This window comes from Mastigoproctus giganteus, chromosome 6 (genome assembly GCF_048544385.1).
Source record: "Mastigoproctus giganteus isolate SK-2022 chromosome 6, ASM4854438v1, whole genome shotgun sequence".
Taxonomy (NCBI): Eukaryota; Metazoa; Arthropoda; class Arachnida; order Uropygi; family Thelyphonidae; genus Mastigoproctus; species Mastigoproctus giganteus.
Window position 1 is genome coordinate 166,828,364 of NC_143580.1, and position 19,946 is coordinate 166,848,309.

The window sequence follows — 19,946 nt, forward strand, 5'->3', positions numbered from 1 at the left end:
TCATAAATGACATCAACGAAGGGATAGCATGCGTGATGTTAAAATTTGCAGATGTAAAGATTGGTAGAGTTGTTACTGAGCAGTACCAAGCCGTGCTCCTTCAGGATGACTGTACTTGAACAGGCTTCAAGAATGTTTTAATACAGCAAAATGCAAGGTCTTACACTTGGAGAATAGCAATCTAGAATAAATTATACACTTGATGGGATTGAATAAAAACAGTAGAGGAAGAATGGAATTTGGGAGTTATGATGTGGGCAGATTTGTGAACAGTGTAAACAGGCAGCCAGGAAAGCCCATGGTGTCCTGTCAATAATTTATCAACTACAAGATAGAGGTCATAATCAGTCTCTATAATGCAATTGTAGACCACATTTGGAATACTGTTTTCAGGTATGGAGATCTCACCTGAAAAATGACATTGAGCTTCTTGAAAGGGTCCAAAGATTGGGCAATTTGCATGATGAGATTGGCAAAAGGGCGACTATATGAAGAAAGACCCCAATTATGTGGGCTATGGAGCCAGGCAACCAGGTACCTCAGAGGTGACCTGATTAAGGTTTATAAGGCTCTGAGAGGGGTGAGTAAAATGATTGAAGACAGAATTTTTACTGTTATAAAGAATTCCTGAACTAGAGGCCATTTATTCAAATTACAGGGAAAAGGTTTTGACTAGATTGTAGGGAGTTTCTTTTTAGCCAGCGAGTTGTTGAGCGTTGGAACAGGTTACCTTCATAGGTAGTTGAGGCTGACAGTTTGAATAAATTGAAAAGCCAACTGAATAGTTACCTATGTGAAGGGGGAAGCAAATAATTTGTATTTTTATTATGTATTCCTTTATTTTTTGTCAGTTCAGAAAAAGTCTGCGGCTTCCTTACACCTATATGGTTATTACTATTACTTCATTGTTTTCTGTGGAACAGAAGTTAAGCTAACAGATTTCATCTATGATTATCAGTTGGCTGACAAACTTGTTTGAATCCTGGGCATATTTCACATGAATTAACTTCACACATTGTGCATTCAAATCTTTTGGTATCCATTTTACTGAAATTTTTTTTCACGCACAGTTCTCTATGGACAGTATTACAAACTCATTTACAGGATGTGTTTTTTGTGTATTTTAATCTAATTTGATGTTTTAATTTTTAACTGCATAGATGTCTTATGTGGTTGACAGTAGTGCTCACAATACCGGTATTTCGGTATTTTTAATATATGAAACCGAATAACGGTATTCCAAAAAGAAAAACATTTTCTCAATAAATTTTGATGACAATTAGGTGCAATAAAGTAAGGAAAAAACAAGTAATTACTTGAATTCATGTTTTAAATCAAACTTTTATTACAATAATGAATATTCTAGCAAAAATTATTAAACATACAGTTATTCTAAAAACAAAAAAAATAAGCATCCACACTACCTGTCTGAATAAAATGTGAGCTTTTAAGAAACTCAATAGTGTTATCGTTTAAACTGGATCTAATTTTGGTATGTATTTAATTAGCGGCATAAAACGTCCTTTTGGATTCTGTGCTGGTTGGTGCTTTGCACTGAGATAGTTGTAGACGAGTTGCAGTTTACCCCCCCTTTCCTTATTCTCTCATCTTCGAAAAAATCTTATTTCCTTTTTATCAAAAATAAAAAAAATAAAAGCATTTTATTTTTGACTTTTTATGGCACTACATCCGTATTAACAAAAGAAAACTACTAACAGTTAAGCTTGGTGAGGAAACCAAATCTCAGTTGTGAGGGGGGTTATTTATTTATTTATTAATTTTTATTTCCCTGTACTTTAGTATCGCCATCAGTGGCCATTGTTATGATTTTCATACAGCAGCTCCCCTCAAGCACTAAGCCCCACAAGCTACCTGACTGCGTTAAAAAAATGAGAATTTCCAGGAGCTGAGGGATATCCCTCCCCCCCACACGAGTATATATATTATATGTGAGTTGTCAGTTTCTCAAGAGCAATGACACAAATATATAAAACAAAAGTCATTTATCATACAAATCTACTTACAGTACATAACTGGTGTTCATTTACATCCAATCTATTCATTCTTCTCATTTAATCTGTAATACCTGCTATCACTTCCATAAAATTTCTCTCCATTAGCAATCTCAACTCTCTCTACAGCTTCAAACACTAAACTAATTCAGTCTTAACCACCAATATCAATTTTCTTCACAACAGCAATCCATAAGTCGCTAACTTAATGCTAACAATTCCATGTAATCTCTTTTAATTTAGCAATATCAATTTTCTTTACAACTTCAACCAATAAACCAACTCAATACTAAACATTTCCTTTTTTTTCGTCTTTCTTCAACTTCAACCATACTCTAAAATAATCTCTCACTCTATCTAAGTACCATTTCCAAAACAGTTCAGAGGACTTACCTTCCTTCTCTTTCACGGTGGAATTCCTTTGTGTGGATTCCCTCCATGGGTACGGTGATGTCTCTCTCTTCTTAGTTGAACATCTAGGCTTCTCTGCTGTATAGATCTTCCAGTACTGTCTTATTTCGGGATTTCGATAATACTGAAGGAAATTACCACAGCAGTAGTAGAAGCCATGGCACTATCTGACTGGCTTGTTATTCAACTTCTGGATTAACTTCTAGCACAGAAACATGCCCGGCGGAACCTTCACTATATAGCTGGACACTCCCAGAACTGGACCCGAACTGAACCCAGAACTACCACTGGAAGTCTGCAACCTCTCCAAACAACAACCACAAACCTCTCTTTTGGTGCGAGTGCCTTATTTATTTCCTTCTCATTTATTTATTTATTGAATTGATTGCAAGTTACAATTGTCCCTTGTACTACTTTTTTATATGCAAGCTTATGTGCAAACCCCAGAAGGGTTTGCACGCATTTGCGTATCTCCCCCTATTAATTTAAACCTGACCCGATCACGGTGTTATTCTTTAAACTCGCTCTTCTTTCTTTTGTGGGAAAAACAGAATATTTTCCCCACACAACGAAAAGCTTTCACCTTTTACCTCAAGATCACCTGTTCACAATACCTTTGAACGGCTCCATACCGACACCCTTTCCCAAAATGCACTGAGGGTCGCATCCTTAAGTAGCGGTATAAGAGAGGGATTAAACTATTGTTCAGAAGCTTTTAATTTTAACCCTTTCACACCTGCCATTCCATTGTTCACCATATTCCTTAATTGCACTACAGGGCCTGCTGCCACTAATTGAATTATTTCCGTAATGATGTTTTCGTTATTCCTTAAGTGCTTTACTTCCACACACACACACACACACACACTATACAGGTAGTTCTTGACTTTACGAGTTAATTTGTTCCTAGTGCGCGCTCTTAAAGCGGGAATTTATTTCCCATAGAATGTTCGAGAGGCAACCAGATGAAAGTAATACTCTTGATCTGGTTTTCAGCACTGATCATTCATGTATTAGGAATTTGCAGATAAAAGAACCACTAGGTGGCAGTGATCACAGTGTACTGACGTGGGATCTACTTAAAGATTTAATTACCATCAGGGGTAAAGGGAAGGGTTTTTGCTTCCGTAAAGGCGAGTACAGTGGTCTCCGACAGTTTTTAAATTCTGTACAGTGGGATCAACTGACGATGTTACCAACAGTAAATTCTAAGTGGGAAGCATTCAAGGAATTAATCGTGGATGCTACTAAAAGTTTCATACCTATTAAGAAATATTGTTCAAGGTTTAGGCCTAAATGTTGTCAAATGAACTAATGAGACTCGTAACAGAGAAGAAAAATGCATGGGATGCATATAAATTATCAAGCGACTCAGAAGCCTATGGCAGATATAAGTTAATCTGTAATCAGGTCACAAAGGAGGTTCGGCAGGCGAAGGCAGATTACGAGAAATCCTTGGCAAAAGATGCTAAGAAAAACAGCAAGGATTTCTTTACTTATATAAACTCTAAAAGGAAGGGGATGAATCTGATTGGTCCACTTGACATCGATGGTTCGACTGTTGATGATCCTGCTCAGATATCAAACAAACTGAATGAGTATTTTGCATCTACATTCACACATGAGGAGTAATTAAGGTTTTAAAATGGCAGAAGGTTATCAAATTGTAGCAGTGTGCTTAATGATTTTGTAATAACTGAGAGCAAAGTGGAGGAGATATTGTGGAAGTTAAACATAAGTAAGGCACCTGGGGTGGATGGGATCTATCCAGTTATATTAAAGGAGGCGGCAAAGCAACTAAGCAAACCCTTAGCCATAATTATGAGAGCATCCTTGGACTCAGGGGAGGTTCCCACGGACTGGAGATGTGCAAATGTATCCCCAATTCACAAAGGGAGATCGAAGGGTGACACGAATAATTACAGACCAGTTAGTTTAACTTCTGTTCCGGGTAAAATAATGGAGTCGCTGGTTAAAGATGCATTGCAGGATCATCTAGACAAGACTAACAAGAAAGGACAGTACTCCCATCTGCTCTCTACATGCAGCTCTTTTTAGCACACTGATCCGAACATTCTGATTTCTTAGTCTATGCAGATGGTTTGAAGTCAGAAGTGTCTGTAGGGTCAGCAGCTGCCTTCCCAGACACTAATAGCTGAGCAGATTTCTTCTGAATACATCATATTTACTGCTTAGCTGCATGCAGTTGAGCTAGCCTTGGATCATATACAAACCATCCACCACCAAAAATGTGTTATGTATACTGTATTATATATTCTCTCAGTTCATTGTAGGCCTTATCATCGATAAGATTTAATCCTCATCCAGTCTTGTTCTGGAGAAGCTGCACTTCCTTTCTCAATCTGAATTTGATGTTTGTGTCTGCTGAGATCTTAGGAAATGATTTGGCAGACACTGCAATGAAATCAGTGACCCTTTTAACCATTGTCTGCTAATCCCCTATACAGACTACAGGCAATTAAAATGAAAGAAACTGGTTTCCAATGTCAACACTCATGGCATGTTCAGTCTGCAAGCAAGTTATTTGAGATTAAGCATGTAATCGAACATTGGCGGTCTAGTGTGAGTGTGTATGTGTGCAGTACCCGTAAAGAGGAAGTTGTTCTAACTCAGCTCCCCATAGAATTTTGTGACTTGACTCATTGCTATCTTCTGATGGCAAACAATTGCCCTATGTGTAGAAATCGACACCATTTTAATTGAATGTACATATTTTAATAATGATTGTCATTTGTGTTTTACCCATCTGTCCAAGCTTTATACACACCAACAGATTTTATCAAATAATGACAATGTGTCAGATTTATTTAAGTTTTTACAACTTATTAATTTATCTGATTTTGTTTAGAATGCTTTATTTTATGCTTTACAACTGTTTTATATTGTATACTCTTTTATAATACTATATTAATTAAATATACTATTCTTTTTGACTTGGTGCATTATGACACATCAGTGCCATGAAACCCCTAAACAACGACAGCAGTATTCATAACCGATCATCAGGCGCCTCCGTAGCCAAGTGGGAAGGAGCAGCAGTGCGTAGCACACGCTTCTTGATTAGATCAGGGGTTCGAGCCCATCACCACCAAATACGGAGGATGCGGAAAGGTCAGGGAATGACCACCGCATATTCCGGAGCAATATGGCCTTAGTTGCTAATGCTCCTAAAAACCAAATAAGAAACAAACATAACCAATCAATACCAATGTATGTTATTCTGACTTCCAGCATTTCTGATGAGTTTGAAAGCTTGTTTAAGGACATTATACAGTGTTTCATTTGTTGAAATAATTTCATTTGGCTGATGTATAAGCTCCCCCCCCCCACCACTGAGTAGAGGCAGTATGGTTTAGTACAGCAAAACCTGGAACTCCAGAAATCTGAACACCTCTGATATATGCCAAGCAGTCACAGTTGAAGTACAGGAAACCCTTGATTAGTGCGGTTAATGAATCCTTGAAATATACCGCACATATTAAAACCACACTAATCAAACTTAAGAAACAATGGGAATAATTATAATGAATCCTTGAAAATTATGAAATTGTAAAAATATATTTTTTCTTACTCAATACGTACTTATAACGCACTGCATAGTTCTTAAATTATTAAGGAATAAATTTAAAAAACAGATAGTATGATTTAAATTTTATTTTTTGCAAAAAAAACTTATCTAACTTCAATTGAACAGTGGTGGCTTTCTTCCTTTCCTCCATGATTTTGCGATAACAATCAATTTGCTTATCTAACCCTCAACGAACGTTCATGCTTCTCTCTGCATCTGGATCAATCTCTAGTATGAGTTCTTTTGCTTTTTAAAGTGTATTAAATAGTTCAAGTTTTTTGAATGAAATTTCTTTGGGAGCAAATTGCTTTTCTTCTGCTTTATTTTCGTCTTCTTCCTCGTATGCATGTTGATGCTCAATTTCAAGATCGTCGTTACTTAAGTCTTTTGAATGCGATTCCAATAATTCTCTAACGTTTTTCTGAATCTACTTCCTCAAAGCCGAGGTCTTTTCCAATTGTAGTAATTTCATCAATAACTTTGTTGACAGGATTAATGAAACCGCAAAAATCATTTCCGCATTCAGGCAAAAGATTCTGCCAGACAGCTCTCATGCAGCTGTTCGTCATTTCTTCCCACGATTTGTGTATGTTCTCAACTGCTTCTTTAATATCATAATATTAAAGAAGTTTAATATTAATAATAAAAGAATAAAAGAATATGAGTAAAAGAATATGAGAAAATTTCAATTTGAGAGTGGTATGGGGTGCTGCTGTCGAGCATTTTGGAGTCGATTCCCATTCATTTAAGTTAGAAGACCCTGGTGAGTGCGTGTCACGTATTTGCCGCTTTAGGCCCCGTTGTGAGTTGCCAAGCACCGCAAGAAAAAAACAGCGCACTAATCAAATTTGATAACGCATATATTAAGGGGATAGTATCAAAAAAATTTTTCGCACTAATTAAAACCGCATTGTTCAAAACCGCATTAATCAAGGGTTTCCTGTATTTCTACTTAGAGCTGTCTGTAGTGTGATCTAATTGGAGGAAATGCAGTCAGGATTGTTAGGCATGTTCTTCGGAGGATATGGAAGAGAATAACATGAAAAACAAAATTAGTTCCAAAAGTAACCACCAGAGGATTATGTGAATGATTCACATAATCGGTTTGCACATAAGTACAGAATGGAAGGCATCAGATGCTACAGATGAGGGTACTTTAGTGGTAGGAACAGAGTGCCTCTCTCTCTTTATAGTGCTGTTAAGCTGTACTTATAGAATACGAACTGTTTAACTGTTAATAATCCTGCTAAGGTTGCTGACAAACTGAATAGGTATTTTGCATCTACATTCACACGTGAGGAATTTTTTAGGGATCGGGATGCCAAAAGTGCATAAAATTCTAACAGGGAGCTGAATGATTTTGTGATAACTGAGAGCAAAGTGGAAGAGAAATTGTTGAAGCTAAATGTAAATATGGTGGTACCTGGGGTAGATGTAATCTGTCCAGTTATAATTATATTTATAAAACATATATAGCCATGATTATTGGAGCATCCTTGTATTCACGGGAGGTCTCTATAGACTGGAGATGGGCAAATGTATCCCCAGTTCACAAAGGGGCAGATTCTGAGAAAATGTTTGTTTGTTTCAGAGAAAATAATGGAATCACTGGTTAAAGAAGTAATTCAGGACCATCTAGACAGAAATGCAGTCATACTGCATTCCTGTCTAAATATCAAGGAGCAATCTTGTCTGACTTATCTGATCAAATACTATGACACAATAATAAATGAACAGGATGCAAAAAATAATTGACAATGTATACTTTGATTTCCAAAAAGCTTTTGATAATGTGATAATAATATGATTCAGTTGCACATAAAAGACTGCAATACAAATTGTAATAGTATGGCATTAAGGGCAATTTACTGCTATAGATAAAGGGATGGTTGAGTGGAAGAAGACAGAAAGTGGTTATCAATAGGTACTGCTCCTCTTGGACTAAGGTTATTTGCAGAGCTTCCCTGGGTATATTGTTGTTTTCTATATTTATTAATTATTGGTGATGACACATCAGGCTTAATGTCTAAGTTTGCAGATGATATGAAGGTTTGGAGGATGGTTAATCACAGTAATTAGAATATGTTACTGCAAAAAGTTCTAGACAAATTAGTTAGATTCAAAAGTGGCAGTTGATGTTTAATATTGACAGATTTAAGGTGCTTCATATGGGGAGCACTAATTCCAGATTAACATACCAACTCTGTGGTATTGCACTTAGGGTGATGGAGAATGAAAAAGCTCTGGCAGTAATTGTGCAGTCAGATATAAAGTTTTTTGAGCAGTGCAGATGGTCTGCTTGGATAGATCATGGCGTTTTGTCACTGATATACAGGAATTTTGCCACCAGGGTTAAGAAGGTGATTATCCCATTGCAAGGCACTGGTTTAGTCACATCTTGAGTACTGTTATATGAATCTGGAGGCTTCTTTTAGGAATAATGTCGGTCTGTTTGGAATTGGTGCTGAGAAGAGCAATGAGATTAATAAGTGGGACAAAAGGGTGCTTTTACTAGCAAAGACTTCAGTTCTGCAAACTGTGGTGCCTGGAAACTAGGCACCTGTGAGATGTGATTGAGGTGTTTAAGGCTTCGAATGGGTTGGGTAAGCAACAGTGCTGGTGGAATCCTTCCTCTTGGTTAGACCTCACAAATGAGAGGGCATAAATTCAAAATTAGGAAGGATGGTTGCAGTGCAGGGTAAATGTATGCAGCCAGTGAGTGGTCAGTTGTTGGAAAGAACTGCCTTCTGGTGTTGTAGAGGTGGGTAGTTTGAATAAAGGAAAGAATTATATAAACTTTAAAAGGGATGGACAGGTGTTGGGAAGTGTAGGTGGAAAGTTCTGGATTTTTTTTGTTATATATGCATGCATTTATGCATAATTTGCTGCTACCAATACAGGATTCCAGGCATTGTTAAGCACCAGTTGTGTTATGATGATACCATGTGGTATAAGAAATATGATTGCATGGTTCAGAGAAACAGGAAGTCTGAGAGTAAAACCAAGAAGAAGGTGCAAATTTCTCAACCAAGAGCTGTTCGAGGATATTGCTACTGCAGCTATGGAAAGATCTGAACAGTGTGCTAAATTGGAAATTACACCAAAAAGAAGAACCAGTACACATGTGGGCAAGATGGCCAGATATCTCATATGTGATAGCATGAAAGCTATTGCTTATGGAGGTTGTAAGCAGGCAATGCCATAACTTGATTGACATTTTCTCTCAACCTTTTTACATACATTATGGTAGGCATCGTGTGGCCTTGAAATATTCTTTGGCAAGGGGAGGCCCCTTTCTATTTGAATGAAACTACAAACATCTAAAATTGCAGGATTTGGGCATGGAGCTATTCCATATAATTCAGGAAATCTCCTTACATGCTTCTAAGATCGCTATATGCTGTAAGTTTTTAACACTATCATTATCAGCTCATTGATTTTTGAAGAAAACTGTGCTGCTAGATCTGTACTATGTTCAGCTACCACTTATTGGCATTGAGTCATGTTAGTGACTTGTCATTCCTGAGTCAAGAATATCTGAAAACAACAATTTTTATGTAAGATGAAGCACCTCTGCATATTGGGAGATCTGTAAAAGAACTGCAGCAACAGCATTTTGACTGAAAGCATAATTAGCTGCTCATTGCCCACTGTGTGGCTGTCTTGATAGTTGAAGCTCACTCCTTGTGATGTTTGCTCTTGGGAGGGGGGTGCTAATTGAAGGATAATGTGTATTGCCTGCTTGCAACCTCCATAAGCAATAGCTTTCATGCTATCACATATGAGGTATCTGGCCATCTTGCCCACAGGTGTAATGTAACACAGCAAATGAGAAATTGCCTCTTATAATTTATTTTCTGTAGTTGACCATGTTGTTACAGAGCTTTAGTTTCTGCTATATTGTGATGAGAAGCATAATACCCCATGTTCTCTACAGAACTGGAAGTATTGTACTGCTAATGTTGTGCTAACATGCTTGTTAACAGTCATTCCACATCGTGTTGCTGATAATGCTGTCACATGAAAATGTCAAGCAAGAGTAATAGTGTTAGCCAATATAGTGCAGGGAAGCCATAGGCTTTTGCCGCACAGGCGAGAGAGAGAGAGAGAGAGAGAGAGTAAAAAACAAAACAAATGAAATAATAAATAAAAATAAAAATAATAACTCAAAAATAACAATAAAATTTAAAGAAAGGTGAAAGAAAATATATAAAAAAAGTAGATAAGAAAATAAGTTAATTATGTGCTTTCTTCTTCATATAGATAATAATCCAGTAGGCCTTTTCAATTTCCCCAAACTGTTACCTGAACTACCTGCAGAGGCAACTCATTCCAATAACCAACATGCTGGCTAAAAGAAAACTTTCTGCAGTCCAGCCAAAACATCTTCCTGTGTATGAACTTGATCTCTAGTTCTGGAATCATTTATAACAGCAAATAATAAAAAAAAACAATAACCAATAAAGTATAACATATTACAATAAAGTGATAGTGTTGCCATACTTGTGTTAATTGGTGTATTGTTCATTTGCATTATACACAGCCACACAGATCATGTAAGAGGTTAATTGTTCACAGTAAAACTTTTCATCTGGTGGTGATTTTTAGAACTAATTTTGCTTTTCTTCCAGTTCTCTTCCTTGTCCTCTGAATAACATACCTGTCAAATTTTGTGGCATTTTGTTTAGCAGAGTGTGCTCCAGACAACTTGAAATGGGGACACTTTAATTGTGACCTCCCGATATATACAGTTTGTAAGCAGCATGTATATGAAACAGAACATTGGAATAAATAATTGTCAGATCAGAATGAAATTTGTCTAAAAAGTTTTAAAATAAAAGTCCTCTTTCTATTAATTTATTGTACTCCTTTTTGAAATTTTTTAGGCTTCATCTAGTTGTGATGGTACAGTACATATATGGAAAGTTTCTAACCAACAATGTGTCAAGGTTTTACCACTTCTTCCAAAAAGTAATGATTTCAGGTTTGTAATTAAATATTTGCATTAGTATGTTTAAATGAAATCTGTTTCTTTAATTAGGCTTACATTTTAAAGTTTAAAAGCCCTATATTTAAGTCTTATGTTGTTATTTAGATAGATTTATATCCTTGAGTTTACTCCTTAATTGTCTTTTCTATAAGGATGGATAAGGCACTAAATTCTCGAGGTTCCCAAATATATCTTATTAAATTTAGATTCCATGCAAATCTAGAATTCCATTCTCTTTCTTTCAACAGGCTAGGTTGCCATGTGATGCACTCCCGATTCGGGCCTCAAAAGAGAAAAACCAAGTGCAAACTACTCAGGTTCAAAAGAACTTTGTTTTATTAGGAGACTCTATTGTCAGGGAAACAGGGAATATTTTTTGTAATAAGGATAAGTGGAGTTGAACCAGGGTATGTCTGCCGGGAGCAACTATTAATGATGACACCAACAGATTGTCAGATTTTAAGGGGGGTAAAGAGAATATTATTATTCATGTGGGGACTAATGACATTAAACGTACACGATCTGACGATTTGTTGGAAAAATACAGGACAATGCTGAGGAAATGCTGCGGGCTAGGCCATAATGTCTGTATGTCTGCAATTCTGCCCAGACACGATAGGAGGGATTATATGTTAAAAACCTTGTGGATTAACTCAAGACTTAAAGGACTCTGCAAGGCTTTTGGAGGGAAATTTCTATCAGCTTGGCCCACACTTGTAGGTAGAAGGAATTTGTTTTGTAGAGACAGGATACACTTAAACAAAGGTGGTGCATAGGTTTTTGCCAGTATTATTGAGGATACCTTAAAGGTTCAGGGAAACTGATAGTTGGGGGGATGTGGGTAATACTGACACGCGTTTATCTGTTAATATTAGTCAAAGTAACTCTTGCATATACCTTAAGAGTTCTTATCTGTTTCCCCAACTGGACATATTATGTAGATGTTCTGGGGGCAGAAACGTTTCAGGTAAGTGGGTAGCTAATACCAGGGAAGAGAGCCTAAAAAAATTCAAGGGTTGTGTTACGGTTGTTAAATATACAAGAACATTAAGTCTTAATTGTTTATATTGTAATGTTAGAAGTGTCGTCAATAAAATGAGTGAATTTCAACTGCTGGTTAAGACAAGTAACGTGGACATAATAGGGCTTACGGAAACGTGGTGCCAGCCGGAAATAGGGGATGATGAGTTTCAGTATGGCTTGTATAATGTATTTAGGAAGGATAGGGTAGATAGAAGGGGTGATGGGGTAATGCTTCTTATCAGAAGCAGCCTGTGTGTGACGATAGCTTTCCCGGATTCAGACGTTTCACGTGCTAGTATAGAATCTGTATGGCATGAGATAGTTGGAAACAAAGGTATAATGCGAGTAGGAGTAATCTAGAGACCACGTGATTGTGAAGATTATGACAAAAGCCTCTACATGCAAATGGAATGGGCACGTAACGTCAATGTCTTATTATGGGTGATTTCAATTTGCCTCTAATTGATTGGAGAAAATGGGAAGGAAACTCAACATGGGGAACAAAATTTTTAAACCAACTAGAAGACTTATTTGTATCAACATGTCAGGGAAAGTACTAGAGAAAAGAATAACCAATACCTCATCATCACCCATGAATCAGATGACATAACAGGGCTGACAGTAGAGGAACCAGTAGCAGGAGGTGATTACTGAGTTCTACGGTGGATGATGAAGAGAGAGGTAGCAGTAGTAAAAGGCAAAGGAATGGGTTATAATTTCAGAAAAGGAAATTACGATGCTTTGAGGTGCTATATGGCCTCTATTCTATTAACTGGGTAGATATCGCACAGAGAACGAATACAATTGAACTGTGGTATGCTTTTAAAACATTAATCACAGACGCCTTGAATGCGTATTTACCATTAAAAAAAATACTCCACAAGGAGGGTTCCAAGTTGGATGAATAGTGAAGTTGTGACATTACTTGAGCAGAAAAAGGTGGCATGGAAAAGTTAGAGCAATAAAAAGTAATGAAGCCTATAACAGCTACAAGATGATCTGTAATAGAGCCACAGAAAAGGTTCGACAGGCAAAGGCAGTTTATGAGAAATCGCTAGCAAACAGAGCAAAGAGGGGGGAATAAGGAATTCTTCACATATATAAATGCTAAGAAGAGCAGAACAAATCAAATCGGACTTTATATAAGGGAAAGGCGATATTATTAAATACACCAGTTGGTGTTGCAGATGAATTCAACAGTTATTTTGCATCGATATTTACAGAAGAAAAGCCTTTTGTGGCAATGGGAAATTGTGGGAGCGAAGTTGAAAAATATGTAATTAATGATATTGAAATTTTTCAAGATTATTTAATGAAAAAACTTTCAAGCCTACAGGCCAGTAAGGTTCCTGGAGTTGATGGAATATACCCCATAACCTTAAGGGAGGCAGCAAATGAGTGCATTGAACCATTGAGGCTAATTATGCAAGCATCACTAGACTCTGGGGAGATTCCCTTGGATTGGAAAAGTGCCAATGTATCTCCCATACATAAGGGTAGCTCTAAAAGTGAAGTGGGAAATTATCGACCTGTCAGTCCGACTTCAGTGGTAGGGAAAATCATGGAGGCAATGATCAAGGGTGGAATTCAGGATCATTTGGATCGAATTGAAATTCTCAAGGATACTCAACATGGTTTTGTAAAGGGAAAATCATGTTTAACAAATCTGGTTCGCTATTTCAAAAGGGTCACTCATGAGCTGGATTTAAGGAATAATTTCGACATTGTTTATTTAGATTTCAGCAAAGCTTTTGATTCAGTCCCACACGAGCAGTTGCTTTATAACCTGGAACTGGTTGGAATCACTGGGAAAATCCTTAGATGGATATCAGGATGGCTTCAGGGCAGGAGGCAGAGGGTTGTGATAAATGGCTATTCCTCAGATTGGGTTGATGTAAGAAGTGGGGTTCCCCAAGGATCAGTATTAGGACCACTGTTGTTTTTAATTTTCATAAACGACATTGATGAAGGGATAGAGGGTGTGATGTGTAAATTTGCAGATGATGTTAAAATTGGTAGAGTAGTTAATGATAACTGTCAAGCTGAGCTTCTTCAGAGAGACCTAGATAGACTTCAGGAATGGTCAGAAAAATGGCAGCTATTCTTTAATCCAACAAAGTGTAAGGTATTACGCCTGGGAAACAGTAATCCAAAAATAACTTATTCACTTGGTGGAGTTCAACTAAACCCAGTACTGGAGGAAAGGGACTTGGGTGTTACGATACGGTCAGACATGAAATTCTCTGAGCATTGTAAACAGGTTGCAAGGAAGGCCCATGGTGTCCTATCGATAATCTATCAAACTTTTGCAAGTAGAGATAGGGACGTGATAATCCCATTATATAAGGCTTTTGTTAGACCACACTTGGAATACTGTGTTCAAGTATGGAGACAGCACCTAAAGAAAGACATCGAGCTTCTTGAAAGGGTGCAAAGATGGGTAACTCACCTGGTGAGATTGGCAAGAGAGGTGTCCTTATGAAGAAAGACTTTGAATATGCAGAGTTTGGAAACTAGACACCTTAGACGAGATTTGATTGAGGTGTTTAATTTCATGACGATGAAATTTTCAGGATTATAAATGATGCTAGAACTAGGTGACATAAATTCAACTTAAGGGGGGAGATGTTTAGATTGGACTACAGGAAGTTTTATTTTAGCCAGCGAGTTATAAATTACTGGAATAAGTTACCTACATGGGTGGTAGAGGCTGAAAGTTTGGCGAAATTCAAAGGTCATCTGGGTGAGGGAAATGCATAGGATGATAGGTTTAATTTTCTTTTCTTTTATTAATTATTAGTTTGTTTTTTTTTTAATCATTGTTTAATTCGGTTTTATTTTTTTTGCTGGTGCAGCATAAGCCATAGGCTTTCTTGCACCATGCGGCCATTACTAATACTATAAGCCATGTGTAAATGAGGCTCATAAATTAAACAAAGCACACATTGTCACTGAAAGAAAGAAAGAAATAAAGAAAGCAGTGTAGTTAAGCTTTAAGCAGACATACACAAGTATAATGTCTGTATTATGTAAACACTAGAAGGAAGGGGATGAATCAGATTGGTCCACTTGATATCGATGGGTCAACTGTTCATGATCCTGCTCAGGTAGCTAACAAACTAAATCAATATTTTGCATCTACATTCACACATGAGGAGTTATTCAGGAAAGCGAATGCCATAGATGAAGTAAACACTGGAAGTGAGCTAGATGATCTTGCAATAACTGAGAGTAAAGTGAAGGAGAAATTGTTGAAGATAAATACAAGAAAGGCACCTGGGGTGGATGGGATCTATCCAGTTATATTAAAGGTGGCAGCAAAGAAAGTAAGCAATCCGTTAGCCATAATCATGAGAGCTTCCTTGGACTCAGGGGAGGTACCCACAGACTGGAGATGTGGAAATGTAACCCCAATTCACAAAGGAGGGTAAAAGGCTGACACAAGTAATTATAGACCTGTGAGTTTAACTTCTGTTCCAGGAAAATGAATGGAAGCACTTGTTAAAGAAGCACTGCAGGATCATCTTGACAAGAATTCCGTTATATTTCAGACACAGCATGGTTTTGTTAAGGGAAGGTCTTGCCTGACCAATTTGATTGGGTACTATGATGTTGTCACAAAACAATTGGATGCAGGAAATAACTGATATTATATATTTGGATCTTAGAAAGGATCAAATTTGGATCAAATTTTGATACTGTTGCAGATGGAAGACTGCTGCACAAATTGGTGCAGTGTGGCATTGGAGGCAAATTGTTTCTATGGATAAAGGGATGGTTGAGTGGCAGAAGACAGAGTGGTAATTAATGGACACTGCTCATCGTGGACTAATGTTATTAGTGGAGTCCCTCAGGGTTCAGTGTTTGGTCCATTGTTGTTTTCTTTATTTATAAATGATATTGATGATGGTATATCAAGCTTAATGTCCAAGTTTGCAGACGATACAAAGGTTGGCAGGGTTGTTAAGGATGCTACTGATGCTATGCTGCTGCAACAGAATCTGGAAAGGTTGAGCAGATGAGCTGAGAGGTTTTAACATTGAGAAATGTAAAGTACTACATAAGGGAAACAGCAACCCCAGAGCAACGTATCAACTCTGTGGTGCTACATTGACAGTGGTAGAGAATGAAAAGGAACTGGAGGTAATTGTGCAGGCAGATATGAAGTTCTCTGAGCAGTGCAGACGGGCTGCAAGAGTAGCTCATGGTGTCTTATCAATGATATACAGGAATTTTTCTAGCAGGGATAGGGAAGTGATTATTCCCTTGTATAAGGCAATGGTCAGGCTGCACCTTGAGTACTGTATACAGGTCTGGAGGCCTCATTTCAAGAAGGATGTAGAGCTGCTGGAACGAGTACAGAGAAGGGCAACAAGGTTAGTGAATGGAACGAAGGGTTGCTCTTTCGAAGAAAGGCTTAGGTTTTGCAAATTACAGTGTCTGGAGACTAGGCACCAGCGAGGTGATCTGATAGAGGTGTATAAAGCCTTGAATGGTTTGAGCATGCTCAATGCTGATGGGATACTGCCTCTTGCTCAGAATAATCACGTGAGAGGGCATAAATTCAAATTGAGGAACGACAGATGTAGGATAGATGTGCGGAAATTTGCCTTTAGCCAGCGGGCAGTTGGTTGGTGGAACAGACTTCCATCCCTTGTTGTGGAAGTTGATATCCTAAATAAATTTAAGGCTCAGCTGGACAGGTATTTCGAACGAACAGAGGGGTGAAATGGAAGGGTTGTTTTTTTTTTGGCTGATGCTGCATAAGCTTGCTTTCTTGCATCATATGCCTCTTCTAATGCTAATATACAATATATAAGATATATACTCGTGTGGGGGGAGGGATATCAGCTCCTGGAAATTCTCATTTTTTAAAGGAATTGGTTGCTTGTGGGGCTTAGTGCTTGAGGGGAGCTGCTGTGCAAAAATCATAACAAAGGCCACTGACGGCAATACTAAGGTACAGGGAAATAAAAATTAATAAATAAATAAATACCTCCCTCCCACAACTTAGATTTGGTTTCATCACCAAGCTTAACCGTCAGTCCCTTTCTTTCGTTAATACAGATATAGTGCCATTAAAAGTCAAAAAGGAAATATTTTTTATTTTTGATAAAAAGGAAATAAGATTTTTTGAAAATGAGGGAATAAGGGGGGGTTAAACTGCAACTCGTCTACGACTATTTCAGCAAAAAGTACCAACCAGCACAGAATCCAAAAGGACGTTTTCTGCCGCTAATTAAGTATGTATCAAAATTAGATCCAGTTTAAACCATAACACTTGAGTTTCTTAAGAGCTCAGTTTATTTGGACAGGTAGTGTGGATGCTTATTTTTTTTGTTTTTAGTATAACTATGTTCAATAATTTTTGCTAGAATATTTATTATTGTAATATAAGTTTTGATTTAAAACGTGAATTCAAGTAATTACTTGTTTTTTCCTCACTTTATTGCACCTAATTGTCATCCAAATTTATTGCGAAAATGTTTTTTTTTTTTGGAATAGCGGTATTCCGGTTTCATAAATTAAAAATACCGGTATTAAGATTTTGACAGGTATTGTGAGTCCTATCCAGCACCTAACCTGCGGAACTCCAATAATAACATTAGTCCAGTGTCCACTGATTACACATTGATTACCGTTTTCCACTCAGCCATCCCTTTATCCATTGTAGCAACTTGTCCATAATGCCATACTGCTCCAATATCTACAGCAGTCTTCCATGTGCAATAGTATCAAAATCTTTCCTGAAATCCAAGTATATGATATCAAAATTATTCTTTACGTCCAGTTCCTTTGTGACTACATCATAGTATCCCATCAAATTGGTCAGACAAGGCCTCCCTTTAACAAATGAATGCTGTGTTTTAACTTCTACTGCAGTCTTGGCTAGATGAGCCTGCAATGCTTCTTTAACCAGTGACTCCATTATTTTCTGCAGAACACAAGTTAAACTAACAGGTCTATTAGTTACTTGTGTCACCTTTTGAACCCAGTTTGTGAATTGGAGATACATTTGCACACCTCCAGTCTGTGGGGACCTCCCCTGATTCTAAGGAAGCTCTCATAATTATGGCCTAAGAGTTTGCTTTCTTTCTTTGCTGCCTCCTTTAATATAACTGGATAGATCCCATCCACCTCAGGTGCCATTCTTGTGTTTATCTTCAACAATTTCTCTTCCACTTTGCTCTAAGTTATTACAAAATCACTTAGCTCCCTGTTAGAGTTTGATAAGCTTCTGGCATTCCTCTCCTAGAATAACTCCTCATGTGTGAATGTAGATGCAGAATACTCATTCAGTTTATCAGACGACATAGAAGCCTATGGCAGATATTTTTTTTTTATGAAAACCCCAAACACGAAAGGTATCAAAACCCATAGTACTTAGTACCGTGCATGAGTTGAAGGAGAAGTATGAGGGGAGGGAGGGTGCCGGAAACTTTGCTCTAGAGACTAAGAGACTAAACATGGGTTTCACCACTTCAAGCCTCCAATAAGCAAAGTGGTGGTATTTCACCAGTTGATGAAAGTCATCTACCACCTTTAATAAACTACTCTGTAATCAAGTCACAAAGGAGGTTAGGCAGGCAAAGACAGATTACGGGAAGTATTTGGCAAAGACTTCTTGTAATCCGTCTTTGCCTACCTAACCTCCTTTGTGACTTGATTACAGAGTAGCTTATATCTGCCATAGGCTTCTGTGTCACCTGATAATTTATATGCATCCCATGGATTTTTCTTCTTTGCAACGAGCCTCATTAATTCATCTGACATCCATTTAGACCTGAACCTTGAACAGTATTTCTTAGTTGGCATGAAAAGCCTAGTATCCTCCAAGATTAAGTCCCTGAAGGCTTCCCATTTAGAATTCAACGTTGGTAACATCATCAGTTGATCCCACTGTACAGAATTTAAACACTGTCTGAGACCCCCTTGTAGTTACCTTCATGAAAGCAAAAGCTCTTCCCTTTACACTTGACGCTTGATGGTAGTTACAACTTTAAGTAAATCCCACATCAGTACATTCTGATCATTGTCACTGAGTGGTTCCTTTATCTGGAAATTCTTAATGCATGAATAATCACTGCCTGATAATCAGATCAAAAGTATTACTCCCTCAAGTTGCCTTTTGAACATGATGCTGTGGAAAACAGTCATCCAATAAATCCATAAAAGTCTTGCTAGTGTGCGAGTAACCAACCCACAATTTCCGGTCAATATCTGGAAAGTTAAAATCCCCCAATTATAAGACATTCTGATTTACTGGCCCACTCTATTTCTCTGCACAATTGCTCATTGTACTCATCAGATTCATTAGGCCTATAACACATACCTATTGTCATTTTTCCTTTCCCAGTGCTTATGTAACACCAAACAGACTCACCATTGCATCATCCACCAACATCAATTGGATGCACTCCTTTAGATTTTATTTGTTTCTTAACTAACAGCATAACCACCCCTCCTCCTCCCTTCCTGTCCTGTCTATCCTTTCTGTACACATTGTACTCTCCAAATTCCAATACTGCACTGCTTATATCTGTGTGACACCATATCTCTGATATCTGAACAATATCTGCCTTTGATGTCTTGACCAGCACTTGAAACTCATCAAATTTATTTACTTTCATGTCTGGGCAGAATTGCAGACACTTTGAAATTCAATCCTAGCTTGTGACTTTTTTTTCAACACTGATCTGTACTTACTAATTGAATTTGCAGATCTCTTACTCTCAAAGCATTAGTGCCAACCTGTACAACAATATGTTTTGTGCCCTTAAAAGGATATCTCCTCTACAACATCATCAACTTTTGTCTCTGGCAGACATACCATGGTCCTGTTCCACCTGTCCTTTTTGTGTAATATATTCCCCATCTCGTTGACAATAGAGTCATCAACAATAATTAGTTCCTGTGGAAC

General features: G+C 37.5%; 1 protein-coding gene across 1 annotated transcript in view; it reads left to right on the top strand.

Annotated features, from left to right (window-relative positions):
- Positions 1 to 19,946, top strand: part of Ctf4 (Chromosome transmission fidelity 4) — a 454,523-nt gene that overhangs the window by 85,850 nt on the left and 348,727 nt on the right. Inside the window, exon 5 of the mRNA XM_090376337.1 lies at positions 10,899 to 10,996. Within this exon, the coding sequence (XP_090232463.1) occupies positions 10,899 to 10,996 (98 nt within the window). The remainder of the gene's footprint in view (positions 1 to 10,898; positions 10,997 to 19,946) is intronic.